Source organism: Artemia sp. Qi Xiang Cuo, chromosome 8 (genome assembly GCF_049724085.1).
Source record: "Artemia sp. Qi Xiang Cuo chromosome 8, ASM4972408v1, whole genome shotgun sequence".
Lineage (NCBI taxonomy): Eukaryota > Metazoa > Arthropoda > Branchiopoda > Anostraca > Artemiidae > Artemia > Artemia sp. Qi Xiang Cuo.
The window spans coordinates 61,137,995-61,160,724 of NC_142801.1; the positions used below are offsets into that span (position 1 = coordinate 61,137,995).

A 22,730-nucleotide genomic window follows, 5' to 3' on the forward strand; every position below is an offset into this window, starting at 1 on the left:
TTATCACTTTGTTTGGAAAGGTACCAAGGAAAGGTTTGCTCGCTTTTTGCAATGTGCACGTGAAACTGTAATGCCTCAGGCGTAGGTTTCAAACCTTATACACTATCACGATGAACGAAGTTGCTAGACATGTTTTCTTTTATCACTTTGTTTGGAAAGGTACCAAGGGAACATAAGGCAAGCAAATAGCATGTAGTTTCAAAATATGTTTAATCACGTGTAGAGGTCCCATAGAATAACATAGGAAGGAACATAGTGTCCACAAATAGCATTGGAAGGAACATAGTCCTATAGAATAGCATAGGAAGGAACATAAACCATTAGAATAGCATAGGAAGGAACATAAACCCTTAGAATAGCATAGGAAGGAACATAGTGTCCCCAAATAGCATTGGAAGGAACATAGTGCCCCCAAATAGCATTGGAAGGAACATAGTGCCCCCAAATAGCATGGGAAGGAACATAAATCCTTAGAATAGCATAGGAAGGAACATAAACCCTATAGCATAGGAAGGAACATAAACCCTTAGAATAGCATAGGAAGGAACATAGACCAAGCAAATCCATAAGTACATGCTCTGGAAAGGTGCCAAGGAACGTAAAGTAAGCAAATAGCACAGGAAGGAACATAAACAGAGCAAATCCATAAGTATATGCTCTGGAAAGGTGCCAAGGAACGTAATGTCCCCAAATAGCACAGGAATGAACATAGTCTGCTAGAAATGGTACTTAGTCGTCTACTTACCAATCTCCGGCTTTTCTGCCTTCGGCTGGGAGTGCAATGCGTACTGGGAGGGGGGGGGGATCATCCGACGCTTCCCGTGTTTTTCCCCCAGATTTCTCCAGGTACCCATTTAGAGCTGGGTAGATTAGAGCTCCATATAGATTGTCATAATAATAATAATAAAACACTATATTTCAAAGGTTTGAAGACATTTACACAGAATTGATATTGATAACACTAAAACTGGTAGTAAAAAAATAAATTCAAGAATAAATTCAGCATTTTTATGAAATTAAGTAATAAAGTCGTGATAATAGTGTGAAGCAGCGCATCTTCCCCCTCCCTTCACAGGGACCCTCGGACTGACAAAAGCCAAATGCGTTTAAATAGAACGTGACCAAATCCCTCGTAGGGAGTCACTTGTTTGACAAATATAATGCATCTCTGATTCCTTAATTTCATGTTTCCAGTGACATTTCCCAGACATTGGTAGTAAGTCACAGCGTGGCCAAACGGGGCGCATTTTGCTCTCACAATAACAATGACAAAACTGGAAAATCCAGGGCCGGGAAAGTGGACCTTGATCCTAAGCCCGCTACGCTGAATAGATTTACCAATGCCATAGAAAAATCAACCGAAGAGAATGAAAATGAAGACAAAAATCTCTAGGAAATTTTGGGCCATATGGAAGGAGGGTTCGCTGTTTTCTAGAAAATTAAATTTATATTTTCTCTCTTTATTGCCTAGCTTTGATAATGGTCTTGAATACTATTCGAAGATAAATATCATACTTGATTAAAAAATGTAGAAAACTAATTCGAAGTTAATTAAAAGGGAAAACACAGTTTATATAATTAGGCAGTAAGTTTACCACAGATGATTTCTGCCTCTTCATTCTCGATGCGAACAAAAAGCTCCTCCCACTTATTTATGTATTAGCGGGTTAGTGTGTATGCGTCAATCAATGAGAAATGGTTAGAAATTGCATTATTCGTAATTGCGAAAGCAGAAAAAACTTGGTGAGCCGGCCAAGTGGTTTGCAACTGTCCCATCTCACAGGTATGACTTAATTTATATACAAATTATTACTTAATATATTATTTATTTACAGTGTACTCAACTGATTGGCCTATGTAGTATTTTATGATAAAGGGGGTGAGGTGTGGATGAAATTTGTGAAAATAAGGATTTTTTTTTCTTCTAATAACTGGTGGAATAGGTGTGATGGTTTCAGGGGCGAATCCAGGATTTTTAGGGGGGGAGAAAAATAGGTTGATCCGATAAACTTACGTTAGGAGAAAGCTTAATTAATGCAAACTTGCGTTAATTAAGTACATTACACTACTTTAGGGGGGGCACCCCTCGCCCCCCCCCTCTGGATGCACCACTGGATGGTTTATCATTTTTTTTTTCACGTCGTGATATTTATTTTCTCAGATTGTAGGTCCTGTCAAACTTGAAAAGGCTAATTACCTGTTTTGGCGGAGACCCGAGATATAACTAATTTCGTTTTCAATCAATGTTTTCGTATGAAATGGGCAGACCTTTCCTGAACTTTATTAAATAAAAAACAAGTTTTTTTTTGACTTTCTCACAACTCTTTTTTTTAAACAATGAAAAACTTTAGCGTAAAGAGCGAGGCGTTGAGGAGGGGACAGCCCCTTTCATATACGGAATAATTTCTGTTCGTTTTAAGTTTTATGTCGCTCCTTACTTTCAGTTAAAAAAACTTAATTTTTTTATTTAACTTTTGAACGTTTTTGAATAAATGCAGGTTTTGATCTTGGCTCACCGTACATGAATAATTAAAACAAAATTTTCGTATTAATTTAATTTTATTTGGCTAAATGGCTTTCTCGAAACTTGTTTAATTTTATTTACGAACGTTTTTATTAGTAATAAATATACGTAACTTACTAATTAATTTACGCAACGAACTTCTATATTCATATATTTTTAATATGTATATTAGGGGGTTCGTCCCCTGGTCAATACCTTCCTCTTTAAGCTAAAGTTCGAATTTTGTTCCAATTCTTTAAAACTGACCCCTTAATCACAAAGGCCGCTCATTAGAATAAATAACTCTTATGAAAGTACTGAAACATCTCTGGCTTAAACAGTGAGGTATTGACTAAGGGGTGAACCCGATCAGATACATAATATTTTCTGATCGTTTAAAGTTATGATTTTGCTGCTGCTGCAGTTGAAAAACTTGTTTTTTTATATTTAATTTCTGATCTTTTTTTTTAAATAATGCTGGGAAGTCCGGCGTCCCTTTCATAGCAATGTCCCTTCCCCCATGAAAACTTCTTTCATGAAAAGATCCTCCCACATAGCCCCCGACCCCCCCCCCCCACTACCAGGAAAAATCTCCCCTGAAAATGTCTGTATACTTTCCAATAACCAATACTATATGTTAACATTGGGTAAAGTTCATAACTTTCAGCCCTCCCCCCGGGAACTTCGGAGGATTAAGTCATCCTGAAAGACATACTTATGATATTTTCGAACATGCTGAACAAAATGACTATCTCAAAATTTTGATCAGGTGACTTTGGGAAAAAAATGAACGTGGGAGGGGGCCTAGTTGCCCTCCATTTTTTGGTCACTTAAAAAGGGCACTAGAACTTTTATATTTCCATTCCAATGAGCCCTCCCACGATTTTCTAGGACCACTGGGTCGATATGATCACCCCTGAAAAAAAAAAAAAAAAAAAAAAACACGCACACGTGATCTTTATTCTGGCAAAAAATGCAAAATAACACATTTATATAGATAAGAGCTTGAAACCGCTACAGTAGGATTCTCTAATTCGCTGGGCATGATGGTGTGCTTTTCATTAAGGTTCTATAAATTTTATGGGGTCTTTTCACCTTTTTTCTAAAATGAGTCAAATTTTCTCAGGTGCGTAACTTTTGATTGGTAGGACTAAACTTGATGAAACTTATATATTTGAAATCAGCTTAAAAGAATCATGTTAAAATATGATTCTTTTGATGTATCCGTTTGTATCAAAATACCGTTTTCTAGAGTTTCGGTTACCATTGAGCCGGGTCGCTCCTTACTTACAATTCGTTACCACAAACTATTTGAAACAATAAACACCTCTGTTTGAAAATCTTTTCACTTTGTGAATTTAGATAGCGATAAGGGTTCCTGATTGAGACCAATTTTAGGACTTGGGTTCTAATCATTGGTTGCTGTGGTAAAAGTTGCCACAATAGCCCTATCCAAGAAAATACCAAACGTCTGTTAAGAAGTTTTTTTCGTAAAATTCTTAGGGAGTTTTCAGAAAATTGATAAAACTTTTAAAACTGAAATATCAATGCGAAGTACCAAATATCATAATCAAATGTCATCGATTTATGGCATTGTTCAAATAAAACTTATTTTTAACTTGATTATCATTGTAAATTCATTCTTTGTCTTTCTTTCAAACAGTTCGTGGTAACGAACTGTAAGTAAGGAGCGACCCGGCTCAATGGTAACCGAAACTCTAAAAAACGGGATTTTGATACCAATAGATACATCAAAAGAATCAGATTTTAATTCTGATTTCAAATATATAAGTTTCATTAAGTTTAATCTTACCCATCAAAAGTTACGTGCCTGAGAAAATTTGGCTGATTTTCGAAAAAAGGGGGAAAGACCCCTAAAAGTTATAGAACCTTAATGAAAATCACACCATCATATTCAGCGTATCAGAGAACCCTACTGTAGAGGTTTCAAGCTCCTATCTACAAAAATGTGGAATTTTCCATTTTTTGCCAGAAGAAAGATCACGGGTGCGTGTTTATTTGTTTGTTTTTTTTTTTTTTTTTTTTTTTCCCCAGGGGTTATGGTATCGACCCAGTGGTCCTAGAATATCGTGGAGGGCTCATTGGAACGGAAATTAAAAGTTCTAGTGCCCTTTTTAAGTGACCAAAAAAAATGGAGGGCAACTAGGCCCCTCCCACGCTCATTTTTTTCCCAAAGTCACCCGATCAAAATTTTGAGATAGCCATTTTGTTCAGCATGGTCGAAAATATGATAAAAATGTCTTTTAGGATGACTTGATCCCCCAAAGTCCCCAGGGGGAGGGCTGAAATTTATTAATTTTAATAATTTTTAAAATTTTGTATTGTTTTTTGTTATTTATAATGTATTTTTCATAGTTTTTTTGTTCGGGGAGGTGGGGTACGGCGAGGGTCGGGGGCTATATGGAAGGATCTTTCCATGAAGGAAGTTTTCATGGGGGAAGGGAAATTGCTATGAAGGGGGCGCCGGATTTCCCAGCATTATTAAAGAAAAAGATCAGGAATTAAATAAAAAAAAACAAGTTTTTCAACTGGTCAACTGATTGTGATTAAGAGGTCATTTTTAAAGAACTGGAAAAAAATTCGAACTATAGTTTAAAGAGCAGGGTACTGACTAGGGGGCGAACCCCCTAATATACGTGTTAAAAATTTATGAATATAGAAGTTCGTTACGTAAGTTAATTCTAAGTTACGTATATTTATTACTAATAAAAACGTTCGTAAATAAAATTAAACAAGTTTCGAGAAAGCCATTTAACCAAATATAATATGCAAATTTTGTTTTAATTATTCATGTACGGTGAGCCAAAATCAAAACCTGCATTAATTCAAAAACGTTCAAAAATTAAATAAAAAAAACAAGTTTTTTTAACTGAAAGTAAGGAACGACGTTAAAACTTAAAACGAACAGAAATTATTCCGTATATGAGGGCTGTCCCTCCTCAACGCCTCGCTCTTTACGCTAAAGTTTTTTTATTGTTTAAAAAAATAGAGTTGTGAAAGTCAAACTTTAGCGTAAAGAGCGAGGCGTTGAGGAGGGGACAGCTCCATTCATATACGGAATAATTTCTGTTCGTTTTAAGTTTTAACGTCGTTCCTTACTTTCAGTTTAAAAAACTTGTCTTGTTTTATTTAATCCATTCTTAAACCAATGTTATATTTACCTTTTGCATTATTACAGCCCACTATATATACATTTATATAAATTTATATGCAGTGTTACAGTCATACCAATTATTCTCCTTTCCTTTTTAATTCTTTAATAATAATTTCTTGTCGTTTTGAGTTTGAGTTATTGTAGGCTTCTATTTCTACTGATCTTAAGTTTAATATGGCATTTACTTTTCTTTAAAAACTTTATTTTTCGTAAAGTTTTCACACGGTGACGGTAAATTCATGTTGTTGACATTATTGCTAACAGTAATTTCAGACACAAAGTAAGTCTCTGCCTGCAAGCCTACTGGCAACTCGTATTCTAGTGCCTTTTTATACTAATGGATTCGAGGTGGTCACACTACCTCGATGTTTGCAATTGATGAATTTATTCACCAGTGTTGACATATTCCGTTGTTGACAGTGTTGACATTCCGGGTTCAAAATGTACCTATAATTCAAAAATGGATATTGATGAGAATAATTTCCGACTCCAGTACCCTTTTAACCTTGTATATGTAATAGTTCAAGGGGATAAACCAACTCGACATATGTTTTGTCAATACAATTCTTATACGAATATGTGGGCAATCTGAAATTTCGAACTCAAAATATAGGCCTACCTAGAATTTGGCAAACGCAGCATTTCTTTGCAAATAAAAGAAACCTACGCCCCACCCCTTCACCCCAACACCCAACCTTAAAAAATTAGGAGTCAGAACCCAAAAGGCTAAACTTCTATGAGGCCGAGTTAAAACCGTGAGTTCAAGGGTTCCAAAACCCTGGTTGGAAATTATAGTTAAACATTTCCATATGACTAGGTATTGCAAGATCACTTCCAATGACAAGTTTTTAATAAAACGCTTCTGATTTCTTTTTCTCAATCCTATTTTTAATTCGAATGGTACAACCCGGCATGACAATTTTTCTTTGGATCTGCCCATTGCTGCTTACTTATTCAAGGAACTATTTAATGCTTCCGCAGTAAAAGAAACTTATGGTAAGTATTTACAGTTCTTTCTTAAAATCGACACAAGACATATATGAAATCAACTTTTAAAGTAAAGAAAAGTAATTTTCCAACAAAGTGGAGAGACTGTTATCTTATGCTACGATAAGTAAATAAATAAAAAAAAAAACGATAAAAGTTCTGACATACCTAAATGAAAAAAAAAATCTAAAAAAAATTTAAGCAGAACAAAATATGAAAAACAATATATATATATATATATATATATATATATATATATATATATATATATATATATATATATATATATATATATATATATATATATATATATATATATATATATATAAATATAAATTTTTTAGAGGTTTAAACAAAGAATTATTCAATGTACCTAGAACTACTGTAAATTTAAGTAAACTTAAGCCACATTTTCATAAAGTTTTATCGAAAAATTGATGCAATTTAAACAAGATGATTTAGAACAAAAAAATATAAAAGAAAATAAAATACAAGAAATAAGTAAGAAAAAATACGTTAGAAAAGAGAAGATCAAACAATGATTGGTAAACTACTATTTCTTTTGCTTTTTAGACGTTAAAGCAATGTCTCTATATACCATGGGTACAGCTAGGTAGAGGGGGCTTAAACTCTTCTCCTACTGACACTAATAACAAACAATTATTGCTATTTCTTATTTTTCCTTAGAAATGTCACATATTCCAGAATATTATAGGAAAATATATTGCGATCGTCGCTTATATAAATTAAATTAGCAAGCTCAGTTAAAGTGGATAGTTTCAAAAGGTAAAACATGCTACAACGAAGAGTTCATCCCCATTCAAATTTTCTTCCGATTTTGTTATAAAGGGATCATCAAAAATAACATCTTTTGTAAAATTTTCTGCAAATCTGAGAAATATAAAGGGTGAGCCAAAATTAGGTGGACACAAGGCCGTGCCCAGGATCTTTTTCCGGAGGGGGTTATTATTCAAAGATTTTTTCGGGGGGGGGGGGGGGGGTTACACAAAAAAAAAAAATTCGCATAGAAAATTTGTTTATATCCATTTTTGTTACGTTTTTACGAGTCAAAAAACATTTCGGAAGGGGTTCAAACCCCCCTTCTGGGTACGGCCTTGGGTGGACAGTTAAGCGGAATGGGCTTATGTATCATATATATTATTTTAATTGTTTTTATATGTTATTGCAATTTCATAGCTACAATTAGTTTACTTCAATCACTTCTCTTAATTAGGAAAAGCACAGCCGAAATAAGTTATAGTGGACCACAAAGAAACAAAGAATTTGCCTGTGAAACATGACATGACTCATGACTCACAAACTGTTCTTTTTATTGGCTTAATACTTCACGCAAAAGAACCAATCAGGTTTTAAAGAGGCGGAGTAATTTTTTATTCCAGGAATTTTTGTTCCTTATCTGTCTGGATCTGTAACTTGGAATTAGATAACCCACTGCATTATTCAGCCCGGTTTAATAAGGGTGGTGCTATTGATCTCCCCAAAAACAAAGATTAATGTGAATGGCTTGCAAAAATATGCAATAAAAATAATTCAATCGAACTGAAGCACACGTTTGGCGTCGCCATTACCTCATACGTTGCCACATCTATTAACAAAGCTTCTCTGGTTTTGCAATACAAAGATGGGGTTAAGACACCCCAAATCCTCCGAAAAACGTTTTCGCAGCGATCCAATTTCTCTCAGATGGCTAAATCAAATCAGTTTCTGTTTTGTGGTGCACAAAGTTAAACGGATAGACACTATCCAAGGTAGTATCTTTGTTTTAACATATACAACATTTTTTATTTAGTAGAAAGGAAAATGAGTTTATATTTTTGTTCATGTATTAGCCTGGTGTTTAGTAGGCCAGATAATTATTTGTATTTTAATGGTTTAGCTGCGGTAAATCCAGTATTTGGGTATGGATAATACCTTTGATAAGTTTATATTTTATAAATTACATAAGGTCATAACAGCTTGGCCGTATAGACCGTCAATACATAAGGTCATAACACCTAGGGCGTTTAGGCCGTCATTACATAAGGTCATACCGCCTAGGGCATACAGGCCGTCACTACAAAAGGCCATAACGCCTGGGGCGTATAGGCCGTAATTACATAAGGTTATAACGTCTAGGGCGTACAGGCCGTCATTACATAAGGTCATAACGCCTAGGGCGTATAGACCGTCATTACATAAGGTCATAACGCCTAGGGCGTACAGGCCGTCATTACATAAGGTCATAACACCTAGGGCGTATAGGCGTCATTACATAAGGTCATAACGCCTAGAGCGTACAGACCACCATTACACAAGGTTATAACGCTTATGGCGTATAGGCCTTCTGGCAAGGGATAAGTTGGTCTGGAGATTGCAGCTCAGATTAGTCCCAGCATCTAATTATAAAGATTTTATAGTTGGATAAAATTATGTATTTATAAGAGTGTAATTGTTTAAATAATCACTACAGGATGAAATGAAAAGTATGAAGTCACAGATTGTTTGTTTACAAAATGATGGAAGATCCTTTTCCGAGCGTGACCACACCTCCAACACTAACAGGGGTGAGGGCCCTCAACAACGGCCTCGAGAGACCGAGAAGATACAGGTGATGGCAATTCTGAGAATAAGGACAACGATTCTCTGCATTTCGATGACAAGCAGTCGATGGTAGACACCGACCCCGGAATAGATGACAAGGTCTCTGTGGCAGAGTCGCTGGACCGTGTATACGAAGTACTGGGTGACACCATTTGCCCCAGGCCTACCATTACCGTCCAACGGCCTCGCTCAGCGGCAGAGCTGGTTTTGGCAATTGACACACATTTGGCTTCACAGGCACGCGCAATTCTTTGTTTCGGACTTGCACTCTTTGAGTAAAATTTCCCCTTTTTTCCTTAGTTTTTACCCCTTTTTAGATATTATCAGCTGGCAACCCTGGTGGTACCCAAAAATCATGGAACAAAACATTACAGAAGTGAATTTTTGTATCTTATTTGTAATTATTTGTATTTTAATCATTTGGGTGTGTTAAACCCAATATTTATGGTATGGTATAATACTCATTACATAAGATCATAACACCTAGGGTATACAGGCCGTCATTACATAAGGTCATAAAGCCTTGCCCGTAGAAACCGGAATTACGTAAGGTCATAACACCATTGGGTGTACAGACTACCATTACGTAAGTTCACAACACCTAGGGTGTACATGCCGTCATTGCACAAGGTCAAATCACTTTGGGTGTACAGACCGTCATTAAATAAGGTCATAACGACTTGGGCGTACAGACCGGCATTACATAAGGTAATAACACCTTGGGTGTACAGGCCACCATTACATAAGGTCATAATGCCTTGGGAGTACAGACCCTCATTACATAAGGTCATAATGCTTTGGGAATACAGACCGCCATTATATAAGGTCACGACGCCTTGGACGTACGTACCGTCATTGCATAGTATTGTAACGACTACAGCGCTGGCCTATAGGTCTGTTCTGGCATGAGGTAAGTTTTTCTGGTTATTACAGTTGAATTTACTTCCAGCGTCTAATTACAAATATGCTATGCTAGCTGGATAACAGTACATACATATAATATTGAAGAAAATATCGTTTCAAAACGTAGTATTTTCTTTGACCCTTTCGGCATCCCGGACCGAGCGAGAGTTTACAAATGTCAAGACGCATTTTCAGCTTCACAAGCAGCACGCATAAACCCAAAGTTCATTTTGTTACCGTCAACTGGATAAGTAGAGGACATAAAGTTCATATCAGTTGACAGAAAATCATTCTTGGCCTTGAATTCTTCCACACGAGTGACTCTGAGCATGCTATCATACAGTGACCTCACGTTAGGTACTGTCATACAGATGTTAAAGGCAGAGAACGTCTCTCCTGACACTATCCCAAAAACTGATACAGTTCTTTGATTCTGTTAATTGATGTCAGCAGCATCTTTCAAATATTCTTTCTAGAGCGTACTCAAAATTGATCTTTATGAGAAAAAATACTGTCTCGAACTGAATTCCTGACTTGTCTCAGGAGATTAGGAATAAACCGAGATTATTATCTCTGGAAAGTATTTCATGTTTTCCGCCGACTTTAAGGGCCTTACTCACAGAATGAGGTTAGGGTTCACTTTCAAAAACAAAATCTATCAGTTCAAAGTGCCATCGTGAACTATGGCCATCTTCAAACCATCCAATTGCATGCTTACATGAACAAATAGATTCGGCACAATTACCAAAAGTCATTATTACAGAACAATGTAAAGACCATTATGATTCTCCTGCACATACTTGGGTTCATGCTGAGCGAGAAATCAGAATTGCAACCTATGCGACAGATAATATTTCTCGGGTTTCTGGTAGACCTGGAGGTAAAGAGGGTGTACCTAACCCCGGAAAAGATTCAGAACTTGATACATGCAATCAAGGCAGCTCTAGAAAAATCACATACTTCAAAAAGCCAACTGATGAAGCTGATTGGACTCATCAACGCGGGCTCAAGAGTAATTCCTTTCAACAGACTACATCTCAGGAACTGTCAGTTACTAATGCTCAGATTGTAGGATAGATCTTAAAACAACATAGATTTAAACATCCTACTTACGACAGAGATGAAAGAGGCATTTTCACCGTGGCTGAACAAAGATTGGCTGAGTCAAGGCCTTCCTCTCAAGCCCCCTATTGTTTCCAAATCAATTTTCACCGACAGCTCAACCTACGGGCGGGGTGGCTATCTAGAGGACCCACATCAAGACACTTCGGGGACTTGGTCTCCAGAAGAGAAATCTCTTCATATAAATTGCCTCGAGATGAGAGCCGTAGCCAACACAATCAAACCCTTTGCGGAGGAGCTAAGAAACGAGTAGTCATGGTAGCGACGGACAACTCGACTGTAGTCAATTACATAAACAAAGAGGGCGGAACCCGTTCTTTCTCCCTAGAGGAGGAATCCATAAAACTCTTCGAGATTACAATGGCCCTGAACGTTCACTTGAGGGCAAGAAACATCGCCGGGTCACTCAATCTAGTAACTGAAACACTGTCACGAGAAGGAAAAGGCCTGCCCACGGAATGGAGTCTCAACGAGAGTGTCTTCAGAGCCCTGTCAAAAGAGTACGGATTGCCAGAATTGGATCTATTCGTGACTCGGTTGAACCGGAAGACCGACGTATATTTCTCACCAGTTCCAGATTCTCTTGCGATCGGCACAGATGCCCTTGTCCGCGATTGGTCAAACAAACACAGCTATGCCTTCCCTCCATTTTCCCTGATCCCAAAGGTTCTGGAGAAGGTTCGAAAGTCTGTGAACTGCCGAATAACGCTAATTGTTCCGCGATGGCCTCGCCAAGCTTGGTACACGAGTCTTCTCAACCTTCTAGTAGACTTGCCTATACCGCTCGGAGATCAGTCAGATCTCCTCCAGCAGGGTCGACTTCGCCACCCAGCACTAAGGAATCTAAATTTACACGGCTGGAAGATATCAAGCGTGGACTCGAAAAGAGAGGTTTTTCTAAGGAATCAGCCCGTGCGATTGCCCGGCCCAGCGACTATCTACCATTGAATTGTACAATGGAAAATGGCAAGTGTTCATGGGTTGGTGTAGTGAAAGGAAGATTAATTCTCTCGCAACTTGCACTCAGACAGTTGCAGACTCTATTCTATATCTAGGGACTGGTCGACACCTCATACAATCAACGATATGGGGTTGTAAAATAGCAATATGTTGAACACTAGCTCTAGCTACAGGGACAGATATCAGCAAAGATACTTGTTTGAAAAAAAAGGTACAGAATTTTTGGCACGAATCACCGCGGACACAACATGATATTCCTGCCTGGGATCTTGGCCTTCTTCTAAGGTATTTTAGAACTTCGCGATTTCTTGACTTGTGGAATATTGATATGAAAGATCTTACTCTTAATATGGTATTCATTACTGCCATCACACCTGGTTGCCAAAGGAGTGAAATTCATGCCTTGTCTTTCAGTACAGCACAATTTTTGGATAATTCAGAAACTCTCAGGTTACTTCCTTTGTTTAGACCCAAAACTGTGAAGCCTCATGAGATACCTTCTACTATCCCTTTTCCCGCGCTAGATGTAGATCCAGCTTTGTGTCCAGTGAGAATACTATCGGCCTATGCACAGTGAACGGCTAACGTAGTGGTCAGAAAAAGGAGAAAAAGGTTTTTCATTCCTTTTTCTTAAACAGCACCACGAAAGGTGGCAGCTGGAACCATTTCTTCTTGAATAAAGCAGGCCATAACTATGGCATATGAGGCAGCAAAAGAAGAGTGTAGAAAAGGGAAAGCACACGGCACAAGATCCATGGCGACATCATGGGCGCTATCAAAATCAGTATCACTTGCTGATATAATGAATGCTGCTGGCTGGTCTTTGGAGTCTACTCCCAAACAACACTACCTTCATGAAATAGAAGATCGAACCGATGCTCTACATTTCGTTGCGGTTCAGACAGTTTTATAGTTTACAGATTTGAATATTTGAGTTTGAAACTAAATTTTCATATTAGTTGATTTATGAACCCACCACCAAATCGGATGGAATCTAAGCTTTTGTTAATAGATGTACCTACGTATGAGGTAATGGCGACGCCAAAACCGAACTATGAAAGTTCCGTTTGGCTAGCCGATACTTACCTCATACGTTGGTACATAGAGTCCCCCCCTCTTCCCCGTTCATAGAGGGTTAAGGAATTATAAGGGATTTAGTTCAAAACAGAAACTGATCTGATTCAGCCATGTGAGAAGAATTGGATCGTTGTGAAAACGTTTTTCGTGAGGATTTGTGGTGTCTTAACCCGGTCTTTGTATTGCAAAACCGGAGGAAAGCTTTTGTTAATGTATGTACCAACGTATGAGGTAAGTATCGGCTAGCCAAACTGAACTTTCATTCGAAAGTTCGGTTTTTCCGCAGAATCATAGGAGAGTAAGCTCCCTGTTCATCAATGTACTCTCAAAAAAAGTAGTAAACATACCTGAGACCACTTCCTCTTCTCACCCTGCTGGTCTCGTGACCTCATAGGTCCTGCTGACCTAGTTTCTAGTCTAACCGGGCGAAACTCATTAACTGGTTGGCTATTTATAACTTCTAGTTCTTCTTCAGAACTGTGCTGATCACCCCAATTAAGGTCAGAATCACTTGGTAGGGCAGAATCAGCCCCCATATCCAAGGGACTTTCGGAACGATCTCTTACACGAGCTTTATCGGACGATTCACAATCCAACATCTCACATTCAGACCTCCGTTCTCGCCTAAAAAAAAAATAAGAAACGAGCTTGGAATTAAAAAATATTTCAGTATATACTGTAAATTAATATAGTGCAACTAATGACGGAACTGAACGCCCCCCCCCTCATTATCCAAGGCACTTGAAGCCGAAGAAGTTTTATTCCAAGCCCATAAGTTAAACAAAGATTAGAGCAATTCATCTTTTTCCAATAGATAATTCTTCACCCGGAATACATATTTTCCATAATTCAATTATAAATTTAGGTTCAGAAATAAAACTTGGAATGTATAGAAATGGTTGAAATTCACATTCCACACAGCCTCTGTGAATCTCTGTAGATTTGATTTCTAAATAAAACAGATTTGGTAAAGTTTCTTTTTAAATTATTAACCAGTCCAAAGTTATAAAAAACTAAAAGGCAATATAAACAAGCCTAGGTTACATAGGCAAAACTTGAAAAAAAAATACTAATCACATGGATCATTTTCCCATCACTCTTATCGGGGGGCGGGGAGCAGGTTGAAATTTTCAAACTACATCCCCAACATAATGATGCATATTGGATTCTAAATTGTACACGAAAATTAAAATGTTTGAAAAAAAAAAAAAAAAAAAAAAAAAAAACTAAAAGCGCTCCGTTTTTCTGTAAATATGAAATACGAACAGCTTCTGGTTGGAATATTTGCAACAGAAAAGATGGAAATTCAAAAGACACTTTTCACTCTTCTCATAGGATTCAAATCCGTCAGTCAGTCACAGAAATGAACGCTTTGTTCAAAAGTCATGAGTCTTACGATTTTGCACGATCTCTTATAGTATTCGTTCATTCCGGCTACAATTTTTCTGTTCTGACAAATTTGCCCCTCCCCCCGAAAAAAAAACTACTTCTGAAATGATTAATCTGTCTGGACTCATCATTTTTCCCTTCTTCGAGTCAAAAAAATATTTATGTGGAAGGCTGCCAAGTAATAATAATTTTCGAATCTGATCCCATGAGAACTACGACAGCTTTGCAGAATTGCAGAAGAAAACTAATCATCGGAGACGTGCTCTAATTTGGATAAATCCTAGGATAACCCGCGCAAACAAAAACAAACATGTACTCCATCATTTGTGAACCAAAATGAAATTGAAACAGAGTAAACAAAAATACACATGTCACTGAAGGAATAGCTAAAAATGTGCTGTCTAATATACAGTTCTCGTTTTCAAACTGTAAGAGGCTATCACTAAAACGAAACACACCTGACAATAAGACTAGTCCGAGCATGCCCTAAACATGCTAGAAGCTTTACATAAAAATATCTGGCTGAAAATAGAGGATTTGGAGGAGTTTTCAGATCCCTCGCTCCCTTAAATAAACACCTAAAACGTTTTGAGGCTAATATGACCAAGTCTAAGTACAAATCGTAAATAAATTCAATAGAAATGTAGTTGGTTTTAACGTCCTAGTCATTGGGTAAAGAAAATGCCCAGAATTTTAAGGGGTATATTTTATGCACTTGACCATTAACCACTCGATTTATAAGATTTTCGACAGCCGACTTTAGCGAGCTCCTCGCGTCTTTTTTTCCACGCCACCAGTAAAGGTTTCTCAAGATATTTTAAGGGTTCTAAGCTATTTCCCCCCGTCAAATCCTCCCTTCGTCGACAATTCTTGTCCGCAAAATTCTCCCTACATGTAACATTGAGTATTCAAAGGTAAAGTATGACAAATATGAAGGAAAGAAGGTATTGTGGAATTTTCTAACTATATTCCAAAATAGAGGTAGAATATACGGTGTAGAATATGTTATAGGATTGGTTTTTATAGTTTTATTTCTTTTATTTCTTTTTTTTTTGTTTAAGTTATCATACCCAGGGTTGCCACCAGACCAAAAAATTACGCAACGTCCAACTCTTAAAAACGTAACTTTTGATAAGAAAGTGTCTTTTCAAGGCAGGGTGTCTTAATTTCGCTATTAAGAGCGGTACTTAAAGGGGGGATGGGACATTTTTTGCCTGTATAATTTGAAAAATATATTTTTACGTAATCTCATTAAAAATCTTCCCTCCAACTTTTAAAAGGTGCCTAAGAAGTATACAATAATAACAATTCATGCTTCTTTGCCTTTTGGAAATTCCTATTTATTTAACTGCAAGGGCTGCTTCCAGTTTACCTGCACAACATAAAGACCCCCCCTCCCCTGATATGTGTATAAAACCCCAAGCTATAATTTTGTATATTTAGTTGTTTTTAAATTTCAATATTTGTGTTTCTAACAAAAAATTGATGAACACTACACACAAAATAAAATGCAAATCAATTCACGCAGGACATTTTATAGCTTTGAAGAAAAGAAGACAACCAGCTAAATTTTTTTTTGTTAAATTTCAATAAAAACGATCTTAATAAATCTAGCTTCTTAAAAACACCCAAAAAATCATTTTAATCGCTGCCTTCCCGTCTAATATTTTAGATTGGCTCAGTCTCAGTTTCACCTCCTCTAGCTTCAAATTTACATTGCTCGAACATGAAGATTTAAGCAATTCCGAGTGACAGAGTTTTTGTGTTGTTTTTATTTTATCGAACAAAAATATTTTAATCGATGTCATTAGTTCTCATATGAAACATCAGTTATTTTGCATTATATACATTTTTCTGTTTGTAATTTGATTCGTCACTATCAACCGAAATAGAGTCTGAAATAAAAGAAGAGTTAACACAATTCAATCGTACGAACGTTAGCATAAAGCTGTTTTGATGGGTCTCACGAGTCCAGGTCCGTACAAAGAGTTTCTAGGGGAGGGGGTCAAACAATAAAAAAAATTAAACTCATTTTCAAAACGAACTACAAAGTACAGAATTTTTTTTCTCAAGAATATATGAATATAAGTGAACACGAGGGGCACAAAAAGCATTAGGTTTTACATAACAGAAACACCAAATTTATCTAGTTTTTAAATACATAAACGGAAAAAGTCGATGAGTTGAGGAAAACAAATAAAAAAGATCAAATTATGCAAAAATGAATCTATTTTTTGCCCCGAATTTTCACTTATATTTAATATGGTACAATTTCTCATTTTCCAATTAAAAAAAAAAAATATGATTTCTCATCGAAAAAGATAACATAAGTTAACACAGCCTCGGGATGTGCTCTTACCGTTTGGCTATACTGATAAAAGTGGGAAGTAACTGAACATTCGAAAGTGGTTGAAAAATAGTTTTCAACCACGAAAGTGGTTGAAAAAAATTGTGTGACAAAGAAATAAAAGGAAGATGGAACAAAAGGATCAGTGAGTTAATAAAAATGAACTGGAAATGATTCAATTAAGAAAATTAAGGGGGCTAATAAAAAATCTATAATTTAATTAAGAAATGCCGAGAAATTTATTTTTTCAGGGTACTTAGGCCCCAGTCCGGTGTATGTGATCTATATGGATCAGTTTTTAAGTAAACTGTAAACTTATCTTATACAGACACAAGACTGTTATTTTCTTTATACAAATGGGCATTACTTTAGTTATCATTATCTAAAGCCAAATATCTAGTGATTGTCCGTTTCTGAAGAAAACATTCTAAACACACAAGCAGTATCATTAAATTATTTATTTTATACTATTTCCAAACATCATGGCCTCTTTTCTGAAAATACACCCAACCCCCTGATGGTCCGGGATACAGCACTAGGAATATATTAAAAAAAATCCACCAATAAAATATTTACTTTACAATATGAAAGAACACGAAAGAATGTAACAAGAAGGAATGTCATCGCAAGATCTACCACAACGATTAAATGTGTTTACTCATCTATATATGGGGCTACAGATGGGCAGGGGGGTAAAATATCAAAAAAAGTAACCATAATATTTGGACAAAAAGTTTAGCATTCAATTGAAATCTCCGGCTAAACTAAACCACCCCCTCGTCAATGCTTCTGTATAACGAAAAAATGATTCTTTTTTACAATTTCATATATTTTGTCAAAACTAGATGCTCATAAATCAAAAAAAAGAGCAACTTTTGTAAGTAACTATTGTTATGTCAATCAACGCAGAAAGGGGGGAGTGAGGTTGCAACGGAACGAAAGATTCCTGTGTCATAAAAATTAGTCAGTCATATAGTAAAAGTGAGATACAAATGCTACGAAAAATTAGTCAGATGGTCATCAGTCAGCGGACAACTGAAATGCAAAGCACGGCTAGTCTACACTTTCACAATATTTAAACTGTTGTTTTTTTTGGGTTTATGGGGGGGAAGTACCTAGATTAGGTTACGTATTTAATATATACTATGCTTCCCCCCCCCCATAATGTGCAAATATATAGCCCAAATTTGGTTCTAAATTTTTATATTTTCCTCATGTTTTGTTTTATTTCATTAGCATTAACTAATGAAACTAGTTCCTTTTTTATATAATTTTAGTATGACTGTTAACGGAACAAGATTCAAAGTCAACTGATGAATTGAAAGTTGGTAGGGTGACTAACTGACTATTGTCACTTGTCACTGAAAAAATGATAATCATAACCCCATGAGAGAGAAAATTATCTTAACTTACTATACGAACAAGGAAAGTGGGTATTTTCTGATCTCTGGAAGTGATTAATTATTTTATAAGATTAAATGACAGCGGGATGAAAAAATACTAATAATCATGTTAATGTGATTAGAGTAAGAATAGTGGATTATTTCACAGGGGAAAAAATAGATTACAAAAAGAAACTTCCTTATTATTCAAAATCATAACATAATTGTAACCTGAATTCAAAAACGCAACAAAAATGTAACATTTTTAGGACCATAACGTAAAACGTACCGTTTTACTTAAAACGTGCCAAAAATGGTACGAACGTAACTTTGGTGGCAACCCTGAACCAGAGTAAGATAAATTTTAAAGAAAATAATTCGAAAACATGAAATTAGCTGTAATTGGAGAGTAGTTACGCTAGTAATTATTATCTATAGACTAAAGATAATTATAGTGTAAAAGGACTATAGTACAAGATAACAATTCATGCCTTGCTATCGAGAACGTGTCCACTAGGCGTATATCAGACGGTTTTCCCGTATGAAGTACCTTTAAGGATCCCTTTGTTTAAATTCTAACTTAATTTCAATAAAACGGAACCAAACTTTAATTCAGAAACAAGAAAGATGAATAGTACTCCTTATTTGAAACGAGCAATGAAATTATTTCTTTAACCTTTATCTGGCCCAGCTATAATATATCCACCCCGAGTCCAAAAAACATGAAAAAGAGACAAAAGAAACAAAAATATAAAATGAATCATATAGGATATTCTACAGCTACATCATACATTTGACCTGTATCTTAGAATGTAAATACATGTAAGTAGAACATTAAAAAATCCCTTCTTTTTTCAGTTTTTTATTTGTCTTACTTTCCCTCTGGCTGCTCAATTTTGCATATGATGAGCATTTTCCGGAAGGTTATTGTCTGCAGTGGAATATCAGGGGGGGGGGGGTTGATCACGAAGGGAGTTCTCCGCAGAGGGGGATTAGCCGGATATCATTTGAAGTAGGCAAAACTGGTTGTATAGGTGCCATTACTGGTGCCATTTCCACTACTCTTGTTAGACGCTTGGTGGCTTACTGCTCTTGTACTGTAATTTATTTTCTGTATTATTTAGTATCCATTCAGGTAATGAATCTAAGGCGTCTAGAAAAATCTAAACAATATATAAAATGTCAAACGGAATCTTAAGTTAATATTTTGCCATCTATATTAAAAATGTTTAAAGTAAAAGTCCAACAAGTACTTGCAGATCGACAACACGGTTAAAATATTGTTAAAAGTGGACCAGGTCTGGATTCTGATTGACTCCATATGAGAATACGAGCAAGCGCACCGAACTTAAGGCAATAAATTTATGGCATGAGAAAGGAAATTTAAGTGCATTCTAAAATATCAATCAGCCCCTTAAACAAAACAAAAATTAGTGTTCAATATTAACATGCATCTGGTAATTGTTTTATGGGTTTATTTGTCTCTTGTTTTAGGGAATATCCTACCATATATGGTAAGAAAAATCAAGTGTTCCAAAAAGAATTGTGAAAAGTTTGAATGCATATATAGTGGGCTAATTGTAGAGTCGACTTGGTGAGATGGGATTCTGAAAGGCTCAGGTGAGAATATGGGTGCATCTTCGTATTTACATCCGTAGCGGATATATACGACTTTTAGGTCGTAGAATAAGCCCGGACGATCAATAAACAGTAGTTTTATTATATCCACCAATCCCGGGCAATCAATAAGCAGTAGTTTGATGTTATTCTTTAAGCCTGGGCAATGAATAAGCAGTAGTTTGATGACAACCACTTACCCATTCAGTATATCCTTTACGGTGTCTATTCATATACCATCAAACCTGTTTTATCATCCTTTTCGAAATTCATTAATTTAATGTCTGTAGTTTTCTTTACTACTTAATCAATTAGTTCAATATTTGCAGTTTACTTACTGCTTAAAAATGTTTCTAAGCGAAATTCAAAGATTGACACTGAATATAAAGGGTGTCCCAAAAAGAACACCGAATTTGAATCTACTATAAATCAAATTTATTTATTAAAAAAAAACAAAAAAACACAACAGTCTTTTCAGAAGAAACACAAAAATGGGCCTTTGTCCTCCCCCCTGCCAGCCCGAAATGCACTTATTCTGTCCATAATATATAGCCTGAGCAAATTTGTCTGATTTCTTATAAAGGGGGGAAATATCCCCAAGAAGTCACATAATCTCAATAAAAACCGCACCATCATATTCAGTGTATCAAAGAACCATACTGTAGAGGTTTCAAGCTGCCATCTGCAAAAATGTGGAATTCTTTATTTTTCGCCAGAAGGTAGAGCCTGTAATCTTTCTTTTGACACAACATTCCACAAAAAAATGAAATATTTACTTTCATGAACATTTGTTCATAAGGTTTACAAGGGCTAGGGCCCAACACTCTTTAAGAGTGTACACATCAAAGATAATTAATGTCCATGTCAATTATTATACAAACAGTTCTAATAAAGAATGGATATATATATATATATATATATATATATATATATATATATATATATATATATATATATATATATATATATATATATATATATAAGGTTTGCAAGGGCTAGGGCCCAACACTCTTTAAGAGTGTACACATCAAAGATAATTAATGTCCATGTCAATTATTATACAAACAGTTCTAATAAAGAATGGATATAATATATATATATATATATATATATATATATATATATATATATATATATATATATATATATATATATATGTATATATATATATATATATATATATATATATATATATATATATATATATATAGGTACAATCCCATTACATAGGCCTCTCGGCTGAATCACTATAGACTGGCAATGATAAAACCCGCTTTGTGACGTCTTAACTGTTGTAAAGCAGGGAATTATAGAGGTTTCAAGCTGCCATCTGCAAAAATGTGGAATTCTTTATTTTTCGCCAGAAGGTAGAGCCTGTAATCTTTCTTTTGACACAACATTCCACAAAAAAATGAAATATTTACTTTCATGAACATTTGTTCATAAGGTTTACAAGGGCTAGGGCCCAACACTCTTTAAGAGTGTACACATCAAAGATAATTAATGTCCATGTCAATTATTATACAAACAGTTCTAATAAAGAATGGATATATATATATATATATATATATATATATATATATATATATATATATATATATATATATATATATATATATATATATATATATATAAGGTTTGCAAGGGCTAGGGCCCAACACTCTTTAAGAGTGTACACATCAAAGATTATTAATGTCCATGTCAATTATTATACAAACAGTTCTAATAAAGAATGGATATAATATATATATATATATATATATATATATATATATATATATATATATATATATATATATATATATATATATATATATATATATATATATATATATATATATATATATATATATTGGTACAATCCCATTACATGGGCCTCTCGGCTTAATCACTATAGACTGGCAATGATAAAACCCGTTTTGTGACGTCTTAACTGTTGTAGAGCAGGCAATGATAGCAAGCTTTTCATTGCGTATACGATAGTAAACTGTGTTTTTTTTTTGGATTTTAAGGGGGGGGGGTACATAGGTTAGGTTACGTATTTAATATATGCAATGCTTTACCCCCCCCCCCCCTTCCCCACTAATGTGCAAATATTGATGTCCACGTTAATTTTTATACAATCAAAGTGCTGCAAAACAAAGAAAAGTTCTGTTATTGAAATAGTTGACCTTCAATCTGACTGCATAGTAGATAGTCAATATGTGGATTTTCAATAGGTTCATCTTAACATTCATTTCTTGGTTTTATTTTATGTCTTCATTGGAACAGAGGGATGGGAGCGCTTCGCTCAGCCAGACATTGTACAGCCCTCAGTTCTTGGATTAGGGATCGACCAAATTTAAATCGCGAGTTAGTTCAATATCTGTTTAAACATTTAAAAACATTTAGCTAAGCAGATGTACAAAATAAATCCAAAAGAACTTGTCCTATTTTATGCCACAGTTCGCTTTTGGCTCAATGTTGTTTTTTTAATAACTTAAAGTAGTTGTTGGGTACTGGTGAGTAATACGGACACTTTTATATACTAATGAGAGACGAAACCCGTCAGACTGGTTACTTTCAAGAGACCGCTATTCAGAAATGGAATGCAAAGTAGTCTTCATTCTGTTTGCGATATTTAAACTGATGTTTTTGGGGTTTAGGGGGGGGGGGGGAGATACCTAG

General features: G+C 35.5%; 1 protein-coding gene across 7 annotated transcripts in view; it reads right to left on the reverse strand.

Annotated features, from left to right (window-relative positions):
- The window catches only part of Reph (Regulator of eph expression), a 119,670-nt gene that overhangs the window by 38,675 nt on the left and 58,265 nt on the right, over positions 1-22,730 (reverse strand). For all 7 annotated transcript variants that reach the window (XR_016142154.1, XR_016142150.1, XR_016142149.1 and 4 more), the window contains exon 4: positions 13,676-13,952. Coding sequence is in view for 1 of the 7 variants with exons in the window: in XM_089093649.1 (XP_088949775.1) it covers positions 13,676-13,952 (277 nt within the window). In the remaining 6 variants the exon portion in view is untranslated. The remainder of the gene's footprint in view (positions 1-13,675; positions 13,953-22,730) is intronic.